The sequence below is a fragment of the Mustela nigripes genome, chromosome 4 (assembly GCF_022355385.1).
Source record: "Mustela nigripes isolate SB6536 chromosome 4, MUSNIG.SB6536, whole genome shotgun sequence".
NCBI lineage: Eukaryota > Metazoa > Chordata > Mammalia > Carnivora > Mustelidae > Mustela > Mustela nigripes.
This window is the reverse complement of record NC_081560.1, coordinates 32257525-32278707: the sequence shown is the minus strand read 5'-3', so window position 1 is coordinate 32278707 and position 21183 is coordinate 32257525. Positions and strand designations below refer to the sequence as shown.

Sequence of the window (21183 nt, the reverse complement as noted above, 5' to 3'; positions counted from 1 at the left end):
AAGTGGGTTAAGCCGCTGCCTTCGGCTCAGGTCATGATCTCAGGGTCCTGGGATCGAGTCCCGCATCGGGCTCTCTGCTCGGCAGGGAGCCTGCTTCCTCCTCTCTCTGCCTGCCTCTCTGCCTACTTGTGATCTCTCTCTGTCAAATAAATAAATAAAATCTTTAAAAAAACAAGGTATGTCTATAGGTGGTAATACAGAAAGTTCATCATTGAATATTAAATTAGTGTTATTTTCAACAAGATAAAAGTCTGCATGGAATGCAAGGAATTAAAGAGCTAACAAAAGATCTATAAGTAAAAAAACTTCTAAATGTTTTCATTTAGAAGATGCAGTTTCTACTTCTATTAATGGCAGGCTAATTTGTATCAAAATTGTGAAGGCATCTAAAATAGCTAAGTGAAATTTTATTTTTATTTCTTAAAAACTGAAGGACTAATAAAATATTGAAGAACCACTAAACCAAAATCTAGATGGCAAAACTCCAAAGAGGTAAATAAACATAGCATTTGTGCTTGCTTTTGCCTTTAGGGCATTGTCCAGTCCAGAAGAACTCAATGGAAAAAGGAGCTGTGGCTTTGGAGGCAGTGAACACAAAGAGGAACAAAATTCAAAGTTCTGGGCCTATACAAAGTAGAAAGTTTACTAAACCATACTCAATATACATTAAGCTGGAACTCTAAGGGTTACACCTTCAGGGTAAGACTACACCAGAAATAGGGGCGCCTGGGTGGCTCAGTGGGTTAAAGCCTCTGCCTCTGGCTCAGGTCATGATCTTAGGGTCCTGGGATCAAGTCCCACATCGGGCTCTCTACTCGGCAGGGAGCCTGCTTCCCCCTCTCTCTCTGCCTGCCTCTCTGCCCACTTGTGATCTCTGACTGTCAAATAAATAAATAAAATCTTTAAAAAAAAAAAACAAAAAAAAGCTACACCAGACAGAAACTAGCTTTCTTAGTATATATCACCAAATAATCCAGGGAACTTCAACCTCTGAACTTAGGTTACATGATTGCTGGACTGATGGTGCTCAAGGTACCTTTTAGAAACGTATAAATTCCTACCTGATGGCATCATGTTATTCTGACAAGTTTTAAACTCTAATGATTAGCACCTAGTCATGAGTCAGAAGCATGAGAAGCTACTGCTAATAGAAACAAACCCACCGAGATTTCAGATATTATTACTGTTATTTCTAGACTACAGTTGACCCTTGAACAACATGGGTTTGAACTGCATAGGTCCATTTATACACAGATTTTTTTCAATAAATACAGTATAGTACAGGGGCACCTGGGTGGCTCAGTCTGTTAAGCGTCCAACTCGTGATTTCAGCTTAGATCATGATCTCAGGATTGTGGGACCCAGCTTCATACTGGGTTCCATGCTCAGCACCGTGTCTGCTGGAGAGTCTTTCCCTCCCTCTCTCTGTATCCCTCCCCCATACATATTCTCTTTCTCTCTCTCTCAATAAATAAATAAAATCTTAAAAAAAATAGTCTAGTACTATAGTTTTTCTTTCTCCTGACTTTCTTAATATTTTCTTTTTTCTAGCTTACTTCACTGTAAGAATACAGTATATAATACACATAACATACAAAATATATATTAATTGGCTATTTATGCTATTGGTAAGGTTTCTGCTCAATAGAAGTCATTACGTTTTAGGGGAATCAAAAGTTATATGCAGATTTTTACCTTACAGGGGGTTGGTGCTCCTAACCTCTGCATTGTTCAAGGGTCAACTGCATGTTTGCCATATAAGAAGTTCTAATTTAGAGCTTGAAAATGTCTTCAGGGAACAAAGAGCTATAAAAAGTGACAGTGCTGGTAGACCCAGGTGGCACAGTCAGCTGAGTGTCCTACTCTTAGTTTCAGCTCAGGTTGAGATCTCAGAGTCCTGGGATCAAGACCTGTGACCAGCGCCACACCCAGCTTGGAGTCCACTTAGGATTCTCCCTCCTCTCTCCCTCTGTGCACTCACGCATGCACACACATGCTTGCTTTCTCAAATAAGCCTTTAAAAATGTGACACTGCTGGTTTTAAAAAGAATCAAACTGACATTATGAACTCAACTGATGAGTTTAACAATAAATTAAAAGCAATAAATTAAAAGTGAGATTCAGTGACTGAGATGGCCGACTGAAAACTATTATCCAGAATGTGACACAGTAAAACAAAGAGATGGGGGAAAAAAAGAGAGAGATGAGGTCTAACAGATACAATCAGAGACTCAGAAAGAGGAAAGAACACAGGAGAGGTAATATTTGAAGAGATAATGAATGAGGTATTTTTAGAACTGAGGCATTAATCCAAAATTTAGAAAATGTTTGTCATTATGATGCTTGATGTAGGTGATAAAGACACCTTAATGATACCACCTTAAAGAGATGGATTTTTTTTCCACTGGCCATTTTCAAGATGAAACAGAAGAAATGTCAGAGATGCTGGAAGAAACTAAGAAAATTTGTCGAAAAACATTGACACCTAGAAATCAAATGGTAGATTTTATTTTTTAAAATATTTTATTTATTTATTTGAGAGAGAGAGACACACACACAGCAAGAGAGCACAAGCAGAAGGAGCAGCAGAGGAAGAGAGAGAAGCAGGCTCCCTGCTGAGCAAGGAGCCCAACTTGGGGCTTGATCCCAGGACACCAGAATCATAACCTGAGTTGAAGGCAGATGCTTTGCCAACTGAACCATCCAGGTACCCCCGTATTAGTAGATTCTAAAGTCTACTTACATAAAATATTAGAAAGCAACATAAAATTTTAAAGCATCTGAGAGTTGCTTTTTCAAATAATCTTTAAAACATTTGAATATTATTATATGTTCACCATAATAATGAACCAGAATGGCTAGAGTGGTAGAAGAAAAGTGGAATAAAAGCATTTAGTGATAGCAACCTTCAGGACACTTATGTAAACATGTCTGCTGCTTTAGCAAAACAAACAGCAACAAATGTCAAACATGATTTCCCAAAAAAACAACTCAGTAGGTAAAACAAAGAAGCAGACAGTCACAGGTGTCTGAAGAACAGATATAAGCTGCTGGTCGCTATTTAGCTTAACTCAGATCTCAGGCCAGAAAAGTGAGCAATGCTCAAAAAGACTGCAAACTTCAGGTGCCTGGCACAAGTTTATGGTAGAAAAATACACTAAATTATACACTGAAAATGGTTAAAATGTCAAGTTTTATGTTACATATACTTTAATACCATAAATTTTTTTAAAAAAGAAAAGAGGGGAGAGAAAAAGGATTCAAACTAAAATTCCCAGTCTTCTAACAGGTTTTGATTTTTGTTGTTGCTAATGAATTATCTATGAATTCCCACCAAGTCTTACTGCACACTCCCTAGGTCCTGAAATTTTTTTCCTTTTTACATTGACACCAGGCTATCCCCATCTATCCAGTAATGCTATCCTTCTTATAAAATTTGCAGCCTAAAAGAACTATTTCCCATGAGTTACTCTTTTCAGCTCTATCAAGATGTTCATTTTCTATAAGAAAACACAGTTCAATTATTATACTACTTTATGCTTTGAGCTTAAAAAGAGCTGAATAGTTTTTCAGATATTTCTCACATTTGTTATTTAGGTAGAGATTGCTGTAAAATTCTCTTTATTTTAGTTGAGCACATATCTTTTCAAATTTTATATTCTTTCAGATTCATCAGCTTTTCTAGAGTTTTCAGTTTTGAAATTATGTGGCTGCCTTATAGCTTTAGCTTGAGATGCTAACCTTATATTATTTTAATTCAAATGAATTAAGTTTATTTTTCCCCTAAGTATACGCTGTATATTTAGAAGATATCTTCTAGTTCTTATGGAAGCAGAATAGTCTAGAACCTATGACAATGGCTTGCTTGACTTTTTTTCAGTGTGCTTACAACACAAGTAATTGGAAAGGTAAAGATTTTGCTTTCTGTAATACAGTACAGAAGCAATTAAAGAAAAAAAAAAAAAAAGAGCACCCGCAAAAAGCAATTTTCCATTGAACCCAGAATGGCAAATCTTATCATAAGCCACTTCTGAAGGTAAACATCAAAATTATAGTACCCATTGAGGCTTAATTCAGCTAGATGTCTTGGAGTTCCCAATTCCAAGTACAGCCAAATCCAAAAGTTAGATACCTAACTATGGATTATACCATATGTGATAGAATAAAAGTTCCTGTGAATTGATTTGCTAAAAATTTGCAGGTAGTCTTTCCAGATCTTTAAAAAAATCTATTTGTTAAATACTGATTATCCACTCTGTAAGTCTTTACTTTTCTCACACTAGTTTCTCAACCCGGGCACTATGATATTTGGGATGGGTACTTCTTTGTTTTGCGAGGCTGTCCTATGGACTGTGGATGTTTAGCAACATCCCTGGCCTCCACCCATTAAGCCAGTAGTGTACTCTAAACCAGCAGAATCTCCCAGGTGTGACAATCAAAAATGTTTCCAGATGTTACTTGGAATTTGGGAGACAAAACAGACACCTGCTGTCTAGCTAGCTGTCATAGAAATTAAACTAAAATTACGAGGAAAAAACCTTCTAAAATATAGTTATTTCTATATATCAGGCATTAGAGCATTATTATTTTAATGAATTATGAATAATAACTCTATTCATACTAGACATATTTCAGTTGGATAGCCTATTTCCTACTCTATTAGTTTTGAAGGTTAAATAAAATAGAAAAAGATTAAATAAAACAGAAGACAGAGCCAGATTAAGAAGTCAGTAACAGAAATTTTAAGCTGATTCATTTTTTAAATTACTGACATTTCAACAGACCCAACATTTTCTATGCATCTAGACACTATTATCTATATGATATAACATAATTGTAAAAGTCTTAGGAAAATGAAAACCTTTCAATGTATTATTTTGGAATTCTTCGTATTTGTGTAGATTGTTTAGCAGGTAAGTATTATACAAAGAGAACACTAAGAGGTTTTACTATTATATCTTAATCATTCTTTTGAGTGTATGATTCTTAAGAAATGATAGTTTGTCTTCCTTTCCCTCTCATTTCAAATTAGAACATTCCTCTAAAAATTAAAAGCTGAGAGACTACTTTTGTGATATGCCCTTCCTTTGATACTCTTATAAAGTTCGAACCATAACCTTATGACCTATTTTCATTCTTCAACTATATAGCCAAGTAAACACATTGTTTATGATTTTTAAAAAAATCATGTTATCAAATGTTTAATGGGTTGATAATAAAAAAAAATCCATCGTTTTTCATAGATAATAAGGTTCTTACCTACAAGCAACATTTGGATCAGCATTTCTTGAAAGCAGTAGTTCTACACACTTTAAGATCTGTTCCTCTGAGCCACGTGCAGAACATGCAGTTATCAAAATAGTCTGCTTATCTGTAGTGAAAAGTGAGGAAACCACCCACACACATTAAGAAGTGAAGCTGACTTCTTTTTTCATTCAAAAGATTCTAAATATTTACTGTACTCTCAAAATTTTATATCCTATTCCTAAATCTTTTACTCTTGGTAGATACATTTGTCTTCCTTCACCAAAAAATGAGATTAGGGATGAACTGCCTGAATCTCCAAAATGTATCTATATATTCAAAATATGTTTATATATCTATAATTCATTTCTTAATTTTCCTTCTTTGTTCCCCTTCCTTATTTTTTTTAAGATTTTATTTATTTATTTGACACAGAGAGAGACAGCGAGAGCAGGAACACAAGCAGGGTGAGTGGGAGAGGGAGAAGCAGTCTTCCCTCTGAGCAGGGAGCCTGATGTGGGGCTTGATCCCAGGACCCTGGGATCATGACCTGAGACCAACACAGACGCTTAGTGACTGAGCCACTCAGGCAACCCTCCCTCTCCTTTAAGAAAATAGGAAAGTGGTAAGAACATGAATGCTGTGTAGAGATACTGCCTGGAGTTAAATAGCCTTTGGTTGATTAAAATTTGCTTTGATGAACTTGTGGTTGAAAAATAACTGATGAATGTCTGGGTGGCTCAGTCAGTTAAGCATCTGCCTTAGGCTCAGGTCATGATCCCAGGGCCCTGGGACAGAGCCCCGCATTGGACTCCCTGCTCAGTGGGGAGCTTGCTTCTCCCTCTCCTGCACCCCTGCTTGTGCTCTCTCTCTAAGATACATAAAACTTAAAAAAAAAAAAAAGGAAATTAAAAAACAGAAAAACAATAATTGATATTCTCTGATTTCACTTCTTTATTTCTCATTCATTTTACATCTCAGTGAAATTTTGGTTTTTATCCAAACCATCCTACTGAAAATGACCTAACTGCCACATCTACTGGTTTCTTTTTGGTCCTTTTCTACTGGGTCTCTCTGAGCTCACCCTGTTTCCTAAAAACTTCTCCCCGTGGTCCCTATGGCACCAGAAGAAATCACAGATTAAAAAAAATAAAAACGCTTTTCAGATAATAATTGGGAAATTCAAAGTAGGTCATGGCAGCTATGGTTTACACCAGTGATTTAATAATAATCAAGTATAAAGATTCTAATCCCAGTTCTGCTACTGATAAACTGACTCCAGTGATACCTTAATATCTCAGTAGATCTAGTTTATAGATAGGAAGATGCCCTCTTTACCTAATGAGGCTAATGTTGAATACGTAAAAGAATTTATGTCAACATGCTGAGAACAATATAAACTGTTTTATAATTGTAAGTATTCCTCTGATTACAAAAATCAGAGAAAGAAAACTTCATTTTTAAAAAGTTTTTACTTCAATTCCAGCTAGTTAACATACAGTGCTATATTAGTTTCAGTTGTACAATATAGTGATTTAATACTTCCATACAATACTCGGTGCTCATCACAAGTGCACTCCTTAATCCCCTTCCCCTATTTCACCCATCCCCATATCCATCTCTCCTCTGGTAACCATCAATTTGTTCTCTATAGTTAAGCAAACTATTAATTTTTTTGAGAATATTATATACTTTCAGAAATCTCATTCCTAAGTCCAGTTTTCATTGGGTAATATTTTAAAATGACATAATAATAAGAAAAACCTATCACAGAAGCAGATTAAACATAAAACTATTGGTAAGATGGGAAGTTATACAATATACATAGATGAAAAAACAGACTAGAAATATTTTTACAAACATCTAATGTAGGTATAAAGTAAATGTAAAAATTAATTCCAAAGTGAAATCAATATATGAATTATCAAATGAATTTAACTGCCTATTGGAAACACATTAAAAATAAGTAAGCAATAATTCAATATAATAATTAAGTGGGATTTGCACATATACTCTTGTTTTTTTGAAAGCATCCAAAACAATATGGAGTAGAAATTATCTAATAACAAAGAAACAAATGGATTTAATAAGCTATCTTTGAAACAACCTTAAGTGATATAATTCAGAGTTGAGTTTTAAATTCTAAAGACTGATTTTCAAGTAATTTTTGACAAAATTATTAGCTTTTTGTTTTCTCTCAATGCATTTTTTTCCTTTAAAAAATAACCAAACCCTCTAGCATAGAAATTAAAGGTATATAAAAACATAAGCAGTTATTAAGATAATATAAATGGAATCTACCTTCTTGGAAAGAGAATTTTTCCAAAAGAGAGACTATGGTTTTTAATTTGATTTTGTATCTTAATTACATAATATAACTAATAGGAAGATTTGGTTTTTAAACGGCTTTAGTTTTTTTCATTTTGCACAATAGCTGCTTGGGAATCAAGGAAATCACAGTACACATAATCAGCTGGGCTAACTCAACATCTTACTTTTTTTTTTTTTTTTTAAGGACAAAGATTTATTTTATTTTATTTTTTTTTTTAAAGATTTTATTTATTTATTTGACAGAGAGAGATCACAGTAGACAGAGAGGCAGGCAGAGAGAGAGAGAGGGAAGCAGGCTCCCTGCTTAGCAGAGAGCCCAATGCGGGACTCGATCCCAGGACCGAGATCATGACCTGAGCGGAAGGCAGCGGCTTAACCCACTGAGCCACCCAGGCACCCAGGACAAAGATTTATTTTAAAGGGAACATATAAACCCCCAAACAGATTATAATTAGGCTTCTAAACAGAGATACCTACAAAGTAAATACTCACATATTTTAAATGTTTAAAACACCTTACCTTTATCAAAACTTGCATTAGCACCTCTGTCCAAAAGGACCCGAACCAGATCTACATTGGAAACACTAGCAGCATACATAAGAGGAGTCCATCCATACCGAAAGCTGGACTCTACACTAATTCCTGTAAAGCAAAATTCAAGTTTTTAACAGCCTCTCCCACCAAAACAAAAATTACTGTCAATTTCATATGCTTAAAATACCGTGGATAGTAACATATACCACGTCATTTATAACAAAAAGGAATTTCTTGGTAATAATGACCTAGGTTTAAAAGGGTCCACACAGTAAATGACTGTAGCTCAAAAACATTCAAAGTACACTATATGGTTTGGGGGTACATATATACATACCTAATAAAAATAGAAGGACATGCATAGGAATGATAAATACCAAGTACAGCACAGTGGTATCTCCAGGGGTAAGGAGAGAAGCTGCTCTACCTTCTAGAATATCTGAAATATTTAGTAATTTAAAGAAAACTGAACATATTAACAGAAAGACTGGAGACATCCTTGAACTGTTAGAAGTGACCGACTCAAAGGGAACTTTCTTTTTTTATCAAACTTCTCAACTGGTGCAGAAATATGTATCAAAACCAAGAATAACTTTGGAAGGCAAAAATAAGATATTTTTTTAAAATGTGAAATAATGACATCTGGAAGTAACCTAGGAAACGCTAAATTAAGTTACCTGTTGAAGTAAGACTTCAGGGATACTGAGGGAGAAAGTGGGAACAAAGGTATCTTTCTACTTCAGCTATATATTTATTATTGGCCTTTGAAAATGAATTTTTAAAATGTTTGTAATTAAAACATTTTTAAAGGCCTGACTAAATATCTTCTTTACCAGTAGGTCTTTTCAAGTCCTAATCTGTCAGGAAATTCATCATTTCACTGCACTTAGTCCTACTACAAACTCATGCCCCATGGTAAATTCTCTTTTCTAAAACAAATTTCTAACTATTCTATCCCATCCAGCACTATGCACACTCCTGCATGTGTTCATATTAGGTATTAAGCCTGTTTCAATTACTCAAATTTCATTTCATTTCATTCTTCAATTAAACTCAAGTTCCATTGTCCACAAAGTCACACAGAACCTTCTTTTTTGTTACAACAGCTAGTATTTACATAATGTCTGTATGTTTTAGATCTTTACGTATTCTTTCATTTTAATACACCCCCCAAACCTTTTGATATTATGCATCCCTATTTTAAAAAGGAGGAAATTAAAGTGTAGGAAGGTTTGTTAACTTGGGTCAAGATTACAGAGCCATCAGATGGCAGGGTTAGTAATCAAACCCAGAACTGTACTGTCTCCAAAATGATTCCTTTTTGCACCAAACCATGCAATGTCTCTAGCATAAAAGAAAAACATTTTGCTATATACAATTTCATTTAACTATTCTGTGTGAATGTTTTTGATTTACACATAGATAGTAAATGCCTGTTACGCCTTTGGATAATTTCAATCATTATTATCAACAACACACACTCCTACATCACATAATTCAAAAAAATTAATATTTAATTTGATCACAGAAAAATGTTACAGGACCCTGGAAAGAATTATGACATTTTACAAAAAGAAAATGATGCTCTGGAAGTTTAATGGCTTTCCCAAGAAACTACAATGAATAGGCAATAAAGCTGGAACAGATATCCACATATTGTGATTCCTACCTCAGGCCCCATTGCACAGACACCTAGTACAAGGAAAAAACATAGCCAAAATATACATAACTAGAAACAATTCTGGAGAAATGTAATAATATTATAGACAGCAAATGCTGAGAAAAACGTGTAAGAATTACTGGAGTGGGGTAGGATTCATCAGAACAGGCTTCTTCTTTTTTTTTTTTTTAAAGATTTTATTTATTTATTTGACAGATAGAGATCACAAGTAGGCAGAGAGAGAGGCAGAGAGAGAGGAGGAAGCAGGCTCCCCGCTGAGCAGAGAGCCCGATGTGGGGCCCGATCCCAGGACCCTGGAATCCTGAGGTGAGCCAAAGGCAGAGGCTTTAACCCACTAAGCCACCCAGGCACCCGGAATAGGGCTTCTTGAAGGAGGTAGAACTGATGGAAGCAATAGGGTGGCATTCCAAATTTGAGAGTAGAAGAACAAAGTAAGGCAAAGAGAACTCAGAAGAAAGTAAGGTATATAGAATACTTGCTACATGAACATCCATTGTGCTTTCACTAGAAAAGCAACCCAAACCCTTTAAAATAAGGGACCCTCAGAAATGTAGACAACTGTGTTAGGTTGAAACTATTTTTATCTCTCACCAGAATCTAGAAGCTCCTGGACCAATGAAATATCTCCTGTGGTCAATGCTTTTTTAAATGTTTCATTCTTTTCTTCAGGGAGTAATGGCCCTTTTAATTTCTAAAAAAGAAGAAAGTTAAAAAAAAAACAAAAACCTGTTATACATATTTTCATTTCCATTCCATCAGAAAACAATGATTGATTTCAGGTCCATCATCTCTTTGGGGGGGATGTGGGGGGAGTGCAACATACAAATCTCATAAGGAATTCATGTCTAAAATTATCTTCAAAGGGAATGGACAATGCTATGGGTCCAAACCCAAGTGAAGCGCTACATCCACGACCTAAAGAAGCACATTTGGTGGGGAAAGCACAGTAGGAAACAGAAAAACGCAGGGTTTGTTGGGAGTCTAGAAGCCTGTATTTCCACTAGGGAAACACTGGAAAGCAAGAAGTCTCACGAGGTCAGGCCAGGGGGTTGCTGATGCAGGTGCGGTCAAAAAACAAAACAAAACAAAAGGCCTCCTGGGCTACCTGAACCGCCCGGTCGAGATAACCAATCTCCCAGCCGTCATCCTCGCTCTCGCTACTCTCGCCTCCACCGGCCACTGCCAGCCCGCGTAGCGTACACGTCGCCATGCCCGCCAACCTCTCTCTAATAAAACAGCACCGCCCACCACTCCCCTGGCGCCTGCGCACTGGAGGAGCACGCACGGTTGCGCGGGAAGGAACGTGTGCGACGGCCGAGGCCTTGGGACCTGAGGCGCAGGCGCGTGGGCATGCGTAATAGACCTCACCTACCCTCCCTGTGGTATAGGGCAGTGCAACCCTGAGTAACATGGTAGGGTTCTTAGAACTGAAGCCGCTGGAAGGCTTTGGGCGCCATGCTTCTGGTGAGTGCTTCCGGTTCTTTTCAGGGACTTACTCATTCTTTTTAGTTTTTTTTGTTGAAGTTTTTGCTCTTCAAGGAATGCCGCACTTTCTTGGAGCATAATGGGTATTAAAATGCCAAGTAAGACTAGGCTTTCTCCTCAACTCCTTCATCTGCTCCCTCGGAAAGCCTGTCAAACATGCGACCCCTGGGTAAGGGGCAACTCACAGATAGGAGCGCTATCCTTTCATTCAAAAAGCGGTCGAATGGGAGCTGACAAAGGAGCCAGCAGAAAATACCATCCCAAAGGAAGAATTCTTCCTTTAATTTTCATGTGACCTCACATCTCAGCATAGATCTGGAAACTTAAAATCATCAAAACACTTTCCCAGCTAGACACTATGGATGCCCTAAAGGAAAAAGTCAGTCAGCAAAGGGGGAGTTGGGGAGAGAGTGGATCAAAGTGCTAGGAAGAAGACATCATTTAAACATTCAGAGAGCAAGTAAATAATACAAGCAACTCCAGGTGAAAGCCTCCCGACCTCAAACTGGCTTTTCTGCATCTAGCTTCTGGATGAAACGGTAACACATTAATTATCTTTGCCACAGAAAAGTAGATCCATCAAGGAATAATGCACATTCGTGTCCCTCGAGATCATTGTTTTAAAAAATTTTATTTGACAGAGAGAGAAAGAGAAAAAGAGGGAGCACAAGCAGAGGGAGCAGTAGGCAGAGGGAGAAGCGGGTCCGGGTGGATCAGGGAATCCCATGCGGGCTCCATCCCAGGACCCCGGGATCATGATCTGAGCCACCCAGCGTCAAACCGCCCCCCCATCCCGCGCCCAAGATGATTTAGAAGGAAAAGAGACGTACACCATTCTTTGAAAGTTTTGTAGTACTTTTTTCTATTTTTTCCTTAGAGAACCTCCCGTGTAAGATTTTGAAATTATTTCCTTCAGATAATTTCACAAGTAAGTATTTTAAATAGCTTGGTTATTTTCAGCCCCACCTTGTGTTTTCTAAGTGCATTCCTTTAATAAACGTTATGAATCGTTGTGTACAACCAGGCACAATTAGGTTTGGGGAGGCAACATCAAAGATAAAACAAGCTGCCTCAAGGAGCTCACATTTTAACCAGGAAAGACAATAAGCAAGTAAATTAATAAATAAGGTTATTGCAAATTAGAGTTGCCACAAAGGAGATAAATGTGCTGGGTTTCTGGAATCACACCACTTAAGTTTTCCATCCAAACCAATTACTGCCATCAGCTGTGTGCCCTCTAGCAATTTAGCCTCTTCTGTTTCACTTTTCTAATCTGTAAAATGTACCTGCCATATAGCATTGTTTGAATAAAATAAAGTAATGGGCTTGGCATAAGGTTAGTCTCAATGTAAGACGTAAATAAATTTTAGCTACTACTATTATTGTTACTATTTTAGATGAAGTAGTTAGATCTGAGTAGAATTCTGAATGACAAGGAGCCAGCCATAAAAAGTGAGAAAGCAGAGCTTTCCTGGCAGAGGAAATGGCTAGTACCAAGGCTTGAAGGCAGGAAAAAGTTTGCACCCAGGCCTGAGACTAAGGTGGACAGGTCAGACTTCTTTAAGCTGGTGGCGTCAAAAGCAACCATACTGTTTTGCATCATAAGCAAAATTTAAGGAAGCACTTCCTTCAGGAAGGACCTTCCAATTCTTTATTTTGTATCGAGGCACCTTTCTTACTTCATCTTCATCGTTGCGCTCGCCCCTTAGACCAGAAAGGAGGCGTGAGGTTGGACCATCATGAAGGAAGGGGTGTGTATCGAGAGGACCTTATGAAATTTAAGTAATTAGTTTGGATTTTACTTTTTAAGAACAGTATAACATTAAATATTTTTCAGCTAGCGGCACCTGGGTTGCTCAGTGGGTTAAGCCTCTGCCTTCGGCTCAGGTCATGATCTCAGGGTCCTGGGACTGAGCCCCACATCAGGTTTTCTGCTCAGCAGAGAGCCTGCTTTCCCCTTTTTCTCTGCCTACTTCTCTCTCTCTCTGTCAAATAAATAAATAAAATCTTAAAAAAAATATTCTTCAACTAATGAAAGACATTTTGGGGTGTGTGTGTGTGTGTGTGTGTATTTGAAGACACACTATTTGAAGACACACTCTTTGGTAAAGAAGGTTTTTAGTCTGAGCATTTGACTAATTAGTGGTACCATTTACTAAGATAGAGGAAGACCAGAGGATAAACTTGAAGATGAAATGAGCATCTCAAAATTAACATATTCAAAATGAAATACTGAAGTGTAGCTGTCACGTCGGTAGTTAGATGTTCAAGTATGGAGCTCAGGAGAAAGACTGGTCTTAGAGATAAATTTGGGAATTATACCCATATTGTTACTGTGTATACATATTGATTACAAATAATAATCAATATACATGTTGTTTATTAAAAGCAATATTTTTGGGGGCGCCTGGGTGGCTCAGTGGATTAAGCCGCTGCCTTCGGCTCAGGTCATGATCTCAGGGTCCTGGGATCGAGTCCCGCATCGGGCTCTCTGCTCAGCGGGGAGCTTGCTTCCCTCTCTCTCTCTCTCTGGCTGCCTCTCTGTCTACTTGTGATTTCTCTCTGTCAAATAAATAAATCTTTAAAAAAAAAAAAAGCAATATTTTTTTGTAAACATACATTCTTTAGATAGAGTGTGTTTCCTTTCCCCTAAAATTCATATATTGAAACCTAAGCCCCAAAATGATGGTATTTGAAGGTGGGGACTTTTGGAGATAATTGGGTCATGAGGGAAGAATTTCATTAATGGGATTAGTGCCTTTATAAAATTATGAGACCCCAAGAGTTCTCTTGCCCTTCCCACTATGTGAAGACACAACCAGATACTCTATGAACCTGGAAGTGAGCTCTCACCAGATGTTGAATCTGTCATCACCTTAATTTTGGACTTCCCAGCCTCCAGAATGTGAGAAGTAAATTTCTCTTATTTATAAGTCATCCAGTCTGTGGTATTCTGTTACAACAGCCCAAATAGACCATGACAATAGATAAGATAATTCCAGAATTTATGTGAAAGGCAAAGGAACTAGATAGCTAAAACAATTCTGAGGAAGAGGAATAAATTAGGGGAAATTTCTCAACTTGATTTTAAGTCTTACTGTGTAGTTACAGTAATCAGGACTGTGTGGTATTGAAGAAGGTATAGACACATAGATCGATGGAACAGAACAGAGAAGCTGGAAATAGACCCACACAAGTAAGACCAAGTGACTTTTTTTTTTTTTTTAGACCAAGTGATTTTTTTTTACCAAGGTGCAAGAACAATCCAGTTAAGGCTCTTTTTTAACATCTTCAACAGATGATGCTGGATCAACTGAATATCCATAAGTTAAAAAAAAAATATGAACCTATCTAACCTTTTATGTCTTCTATTAAAATTAACTCAAAGTGGATTGTGAACACAAATGTTCATAGTACATTATTCCTGTTGGCCAAAAAGTGGAAACAAGTCAAATGTCCATCAACTGATGAGTGGATAAACAAAATGTGATATCCATACCATATATATTAGTTTCCTAGAACTACATTCACAAATTACCATAAACTAGGTGGATTATAACAACAGAAATTTTATTTTCTCACCATTCTAGAGGCTAAAAGTCTGAAATCAAGGTGTCACCATTACCATGCTTTCTGTGATGATTCTAGAAGATGATCCTGTAATTGTGAACTGGAGAAAGATAGGAAAAGTGGAGAGGAGAGGATGTATTCAAAATTTTTCATGAATTGGAATCAATAGCATTCAGGGACTGTGTATGAAAGATGAGGGGGAGAGAGAAGTCAAAGCTGATGTGGTAAGAAATCAGGAAGAAGAAAATGTATTGCGGAAACAGATAAGTTTTGTTCTGCACAGAGAAAGTCTGAAATGCCTGAGGAATATCCATGTCCAGATAAGGTCAGGAGCTTCCTAGAGAGGCCTACACTATCAATTCAGCCTTAGAAATCATTTTCCTAAGAGGTGATAATGGACATATTAGAGTGATGGTATTGCTACAGAAGGGATAGGATGAGATGATCAGAGGACCAGGAATATATTCTTAGAGAATGACTGTTCTTTTGGGAAGTCACCAAAGAAAAGGAAGTAACAAAGGAGACTGAGAAGTAATAATTTTAGAAGCAGAAGACTAGGAAGAAATCAATGTCTCAAAAATCTTGCACTGAGTTGTAGCCTAAAGATACAGCAATAATGATAATAAATTCATTTTATTGTACTTCCTTTATGCCAGTCACTGTTCTAAGGGCTTTACTTATACAAAGTCACAGCCCTATTGGGGTACATACTATCTCAGTTTTACAGAAGGGGAAATGGAGGCACAGCGAGGCAAAGTCATCTTCTCAAGGTCATCTACCTGGCAGGACTGGGATTCTAACTCAGGAAACAGCTCTGCAGTGCATGCTTTTAGTTATTAATTACTATCTAATACTGATGTAGCACTTCCCTGTGCCCTGATACTCATCTAAACATTTTATAGCCCTTAATTTGCGTAATCCTCATTGTAACTTTTTGAGGTATGTGTTACTTTAACCCACTAAGCTACCCAGGTGCCCCAGGTATGTGTTATTTTATGTGCTATTTTAAAGACACGTTATACACCATGTCTGTTTTATAGTTGAGGAAACTGAAGTGCAGAAAGTTTATATAAGCCACCCAAGATCATGCAGCTGCTTAGTGGGATGATCAGAATTCACACTAGGCTCTCTGGCTTCAGAGTGGCAAAGTGATGTCCATAGCAGCACTCTCGCCTTGAGGGGTTACACGTTTTGGCCATGGGTTTTCACTTTCACACTGTAGGGCTCCTTTCCCAAGCTGATTTCATCTGACTAATAAATCAGACTCAGAATAAATGTTGACTCATTTACAGGTTAATCACAGGCTTCATTCCTGGACAGATAAGAAATCAGTGATTTAGTTTTGTCTGAAGTGATTTGGGAATTCCCCCAGGGTGACTTCCTGGAGTGGGTCAGAAAGCCACCTACTCACATTGTTAATGACTGCAGTGTTCTGCTTGGTTCAGTGATGACAGGAGACTGGTAAAACAAAGAGGGCAAGAAACCAGCTGGATCCGAGAAATAAGTTACTCAAATTTAGGTTCTCCTTAGTTCCTGGGCATTTTTAGTTTGTTTGTTGTTTAACTTTTAAGCTTTGATTCAGACATGAATGATGATTAGGTAATACAATTCTATATACCATTACACATGATGATGCTGTATTTTGTGAGGAACTTGTTTTAAATTTAATGTCACCACGTTTTAAAAATAATTCTTGCTTATTTTCTATGGTGAGATGTGTGGTATCCCTAATTCTTAATCCTGTGATATGGTGATATGTGTTGGGATCCCTAATTCTTAATTCTGTCTGTGATCCAGTTGGGTTAACTGTCTCTTTTAAGGGTAATTTTGGAAGCATAAAAATGGTAAATACATTTTTTATTATTAAAATTCATGTTTCATTATTAAAATTCACAAGGCACTCAAGGGGAGAGATAGGCAGTATTTAAAAATTATTATATGGTATTAAGTGATTCGATAAATACTATATTTTCTAGGCATAGAGGATGAAATTGCAAGGAAGACAGGCTAAATCCTTAATTTCCAAATGTTTAGAGTTTAGTAAGAAAAACAAACAAATATATAAATAAATATTAAGAAATTATTAGTACTATGAAGAAAAATTAACCAGGTGAAGGAGATGGAGAGTAACGGAAGCAGCTGGAAGTTTAAAAATGAGATTTCAGGGAAGACCTCTATGAACTGTTCTTCTTAGTGTGATAGGAAGTTACAAAGATTTGATTTTCATTTTTTTAAAGATTTATTTATTTGACAGAGAGAGAGCACAAGTAAACAGAGAGGCAGGGAGAGGGAGAAGCAGGCTCTCTGCTGAGCAGGGAGCCTGATGCTGGGCTTGATCCTAGGACTCTGCAATCATCACCTGAGCCAAAGGCAGCTGCTTAACTAACTGAACCACCCAGGCACCCCTGATTCTTCATTTTTTAAAAAGATTTATTTATTTATTTACTTAAAGAGAGAGAGCAAGCCGAGGGAGGGACAGAGGGAAAGAGAGAATCTTTTCAAGCAGACCCTTCACTGAGCTCAGAGCCTGATGTGGGGCTCAATCTTCCATGACCCTTGAGATCATGACCTGAGCCAAAACCAAGAGTCAGAAGCTTAACTGACTGAGCCACCCAGCTGCCCTTTGATTTTCCATTTTAAAATGTTATTCTGGCTGCAAGGAGAAAAGTAAGGAGGAGGACAAGAATTGAATCAGGAATTCTAGTTACGAGTTTGTTACAACATTTTAAGGCCTTAACCCTACCTGTATATTAGAATCCCCTGGAGGTGATTCTGGCCAGACCCGATCTAAACCAATTATATAAGAATCTCTGGGAATAGGGTCCAGGAGTTGGTATTTCTTAAGGCTCTTCTGGTGATTTTAATATGTATCCAGGGAGGGAAAATGTTGTGGAAAAAAGATGTCAGGGGCTGGATCCAGAGCAGCTATCTATATCTAGTAGGAAGATACAAAAGAACCAGAATGCTTAAGTTAAGCTATTAAAACAGAAATGGATGTTCACCTGAATCTATTTTCTTCCTTAAGGAATATGGTTAGATCTAAGAACAAAACACATCCTTAAAGAAGAAAATAATCCTCAGGAAAGGATAAAAAAAGCATTAACCAATATAACACAAAGAAGTAATGGTTAATGAAAATGTTTGTTTGTGTCATGTTTGTTTCTTCAAATATTCTGATATGTAGCCCAGGTTTGAAAGTGATTGTAGAAGGATATGGGAGGCTGGATCTAGAACAGTTATCTTTTTAGGTGGCCTGATGTTAGATACAGGGTTTTGTGGATGCAGCAGGGAGATGGAAAGTGAGCTGAAAAAGAAAGATGAGGTCAGGATTGGTCTCCAAAGTTAGTCCTGAAAAATTGAGTGATGATTGAATGGAGAAATGGGAAAAATGAGAGTAATGACAGAAAATGGGTGGAAAAGCAGGGATATATGTGTCTCTGTGTGTGTGTGTGTAGGTGTAGGTGTGGGTGTCTATTGACATCAAGAGTATCACTTTGTACTTCATAATATAGAGTGCTAATCAACTCTAAAATGGGGTGTTAAGTAGAGAGTTACATAGAGGTTCACGACTGAATGATCAGTAGCCTGAAATAATTGTTTTCAATTTTGTTTCTATTTCTTATTTATATTAACTAGGAAATTTACTCCAGTATTCACTTGTAAAGACAGCCTTTGCACATTTAAAAAAATTTTTACTTGTAATTTTGTTTTTTCTTCTAAGATTTTTAATGTATACTTATAAAACTTCTTTATTGCAGATAGGCATTGTGTAAGAGAGTGTCTTATGAGTACTGTAACCCTTACTTCAAACAAAACATTATGGATGTAGACTTCTGGGAAATAGTAGAAGGTCATAAATGCCTGAATATTTTTGCGTCAAAAACCTGCAAAGAATTACTAGTTTTTTAAAAAGGAATTGAAAGTTAGCTAGCTAATAATGAAATTCTAGCGCAACTTTTCCAAAATTTAAGAGCATCTTTAAATTTATAACATATTGATGAATAGTAAGAAGAGCTCAACAAATGTAATGGGCTCCTAAATTAAAACAGATAGCAGAAAGTGTGCATTTAGATTAATTGTTATAAGAAAAAAACAGATTTTTCATGTATTTAAAAGTGCAATGAATTCTTTATTTTTATTTTTATTTATTTATTTATTTATTTGACAGACAGAGATCACAAGTAGGCAGAGAAGCAGGCAGAGAGAGAGGAGGAAGCAGGCCCCCTGCTGAGCAGAGAGCCAGATGCAGGGCTCTATCCCACAAAGCTGGGATCATGACCTGAGCTGAAGGCAGAGGCTTTAACTCACTGAGCCCTCCAGGCGCCCCTGCAATGAATTTTAAATAATATCACAGCTCTATATTGAAACTGTAAGACAAGACCCACGAAGCAAATACATATCACAAGGAATGAATATTAAGTGGACAATTTACAGCATGTTATTAACTGCAAAATAAAACTTCTAAAATATTGAATATTTACCATGGCTAAGAATATGCCAAGCATTTTACATGTGTTAATTCTTTATCAGTTAGGAATACTTTTTTGTTCCAGTTGGGAATACTTTTAGCTACAAGTGACGATATTCAATATCAGTAGTTTAAAAAACACATGGTTCATTTTTCTCATGTTAAAAAGAATCTGGCAACTGGGATTGATTTGGTGGCTGTGGTTTCTGGCAGCATTTATTCCATTCTTTTGGCCTTGTCCTCATAGTTGTAAGATATCTCTCTCAGCTCCAAGTAGTGTGTTTGTGTTGAAAGCCAAAGAATGGAAGGAAAAGATGGTCCCAGTCACATCCGTCCCATTTTATCGGAAGACAAAGCCTTCCAAAATCTCCAACAGATTTCTGCTTTTGTTTCCTCTGCTGTCAGTCACCTACCATCCCAGATTGCAAGGGAGATTGAGAAATCAACTATTACACTTTTTCAGGCTTTGTAGTAGAGCAGGAGGAGGGAAAAGAACATTGAGAAAGCGTGTTGGGTTAAGCAGCCAATAGTGACTGTCACAAACCCACGTCATCCTTATAAAAACCTTACCAAATGGGTATTATTATGTATTGCCATTTTACAAATGGGGAACTAAGATGTAGAGAGGTTATGAAACTTGACCAAGGTCCAAAAATTAAGAAATGATAGAACAAGGAATCAACTCAGGTGGTCTACCTCCAGAGTCCACTCTTCTCAACCACCTCTCTGCATTATGGAAATAAAGCCTTACATGATACTACGTTGTGCCTTCTCATGTGAATGCTCTCTCATATAACATCCTAACATGCTTATGAATGTCATGTTGTTTTTAATAATAGGTAAAATATTATCTAAAAATCAAATAAATGTTTACTATTGGAGTTATATTTTCTTACTTGACCAATAATAATAAACACCATAATTAACTTTATTTGCAAAGACCCTTTCAAAGAATTCTACACATTTTCATACGAATTTTTATACCTGTGATTTCTTCATAAATCCTGCAAGAAAAAAACAGAGGTAGGTATCACCATTTGCATTTGATAATTGGGACTACTAGATCAAAATTGTGTCAAAGAGACCAGAGACTTAATCTCAGATCTATGTAGAGCCAGGGTATTTTTCATTAGACACCTGCAAGTATAGGTGTTTTTACTTTAAGACAAATTTTAAATAAAATTTACAGAAGAATCAAACTAGTGTTACATTAAAAATTTTCCTGCCTAAGCAAAGGCTTAAAACTTCAAAATTGAGCATTTAAGTGGTGCCTGTTTTCTCAGTTGGTTAAGAACCTACCTTTGGCTAAGCTCATGATCTCAGGGTGCTGGGATAGAGCAAGATATCGCATCAGACCTCCCTGCATAACGAGGAGTCTGCTTTTCCCTCTGCTGCTCAAGCTCACCCCTCCCCCCACTTATGTTTTTCTCTCTGTCAAAAATAAATAAAAGCAAAAACCCAAAATTGAGCATTTAAATATATCTTCATTTCCTTTCTTAACAATGGTCTCTGAGGTACCATATTTTATAAAAGCTAGTTCCATTGGTTGCTTGAAATTTAGCATATTTTTATGGCTCTATTTATATAAACTATTACCCTAAGTAATTGTAAATTCTCTGCAGGAAATGAATTGTACACTTTGTTGCTATTGCTTGAAAGAAATTTAAAAACTCACTAATATCAATTATGTCAAGTAGTTTTTTGGTTGAAGTTAATCTTTTATCTTGTTTCTTGTAATCAAATTAATTTTCTTCCTAAGTTTTTCCTATTCTAATAGGCAACATTGATTTTTAAAATTTCTACAAAGTTTTGTAAACAAACAAAATAGATCATTGTATCCCTTTAGTAGATTTCTTGTTAGCATACCACC

General features: G+C 36.7%; 1 protein-coding gene across 1 annotated transcript in view; it reads right to left on the bottom strand.

Annotated features, from left to right (window-relative positions):
- Window positions 1-11000, bottom strand: part of ASZ1 (ankyrin repeat, SAM and basic leucine zipper domain containing 1) — a 56815-nt gene extending 45815 nt beyond the window's left edge. Inside the window, exons 1-4 of the mRNA XM_059395644.1 lie at window positions 10896-11000; window positions 10382-10481; window positions 8095-8217; window positions 5260-5371 (exon numbers count right to left, since the gene is read on the bottom strand). Of these exons, the coding sequence (XP_059251627.1) occupies window positions 5260-5371; window positions 8095-8217; window positions 10382-10481; window positions 10896-11000 (440 nt within the window). The remainder of the gene's footprint in view (window positions 1-5259; window positions 5372-8094; window positions 8218-10381; window positions 10482-10895) is intronic.
- Between the last annotated feature and the right edge of the window lie 10183 nt (window positions 11001-21183).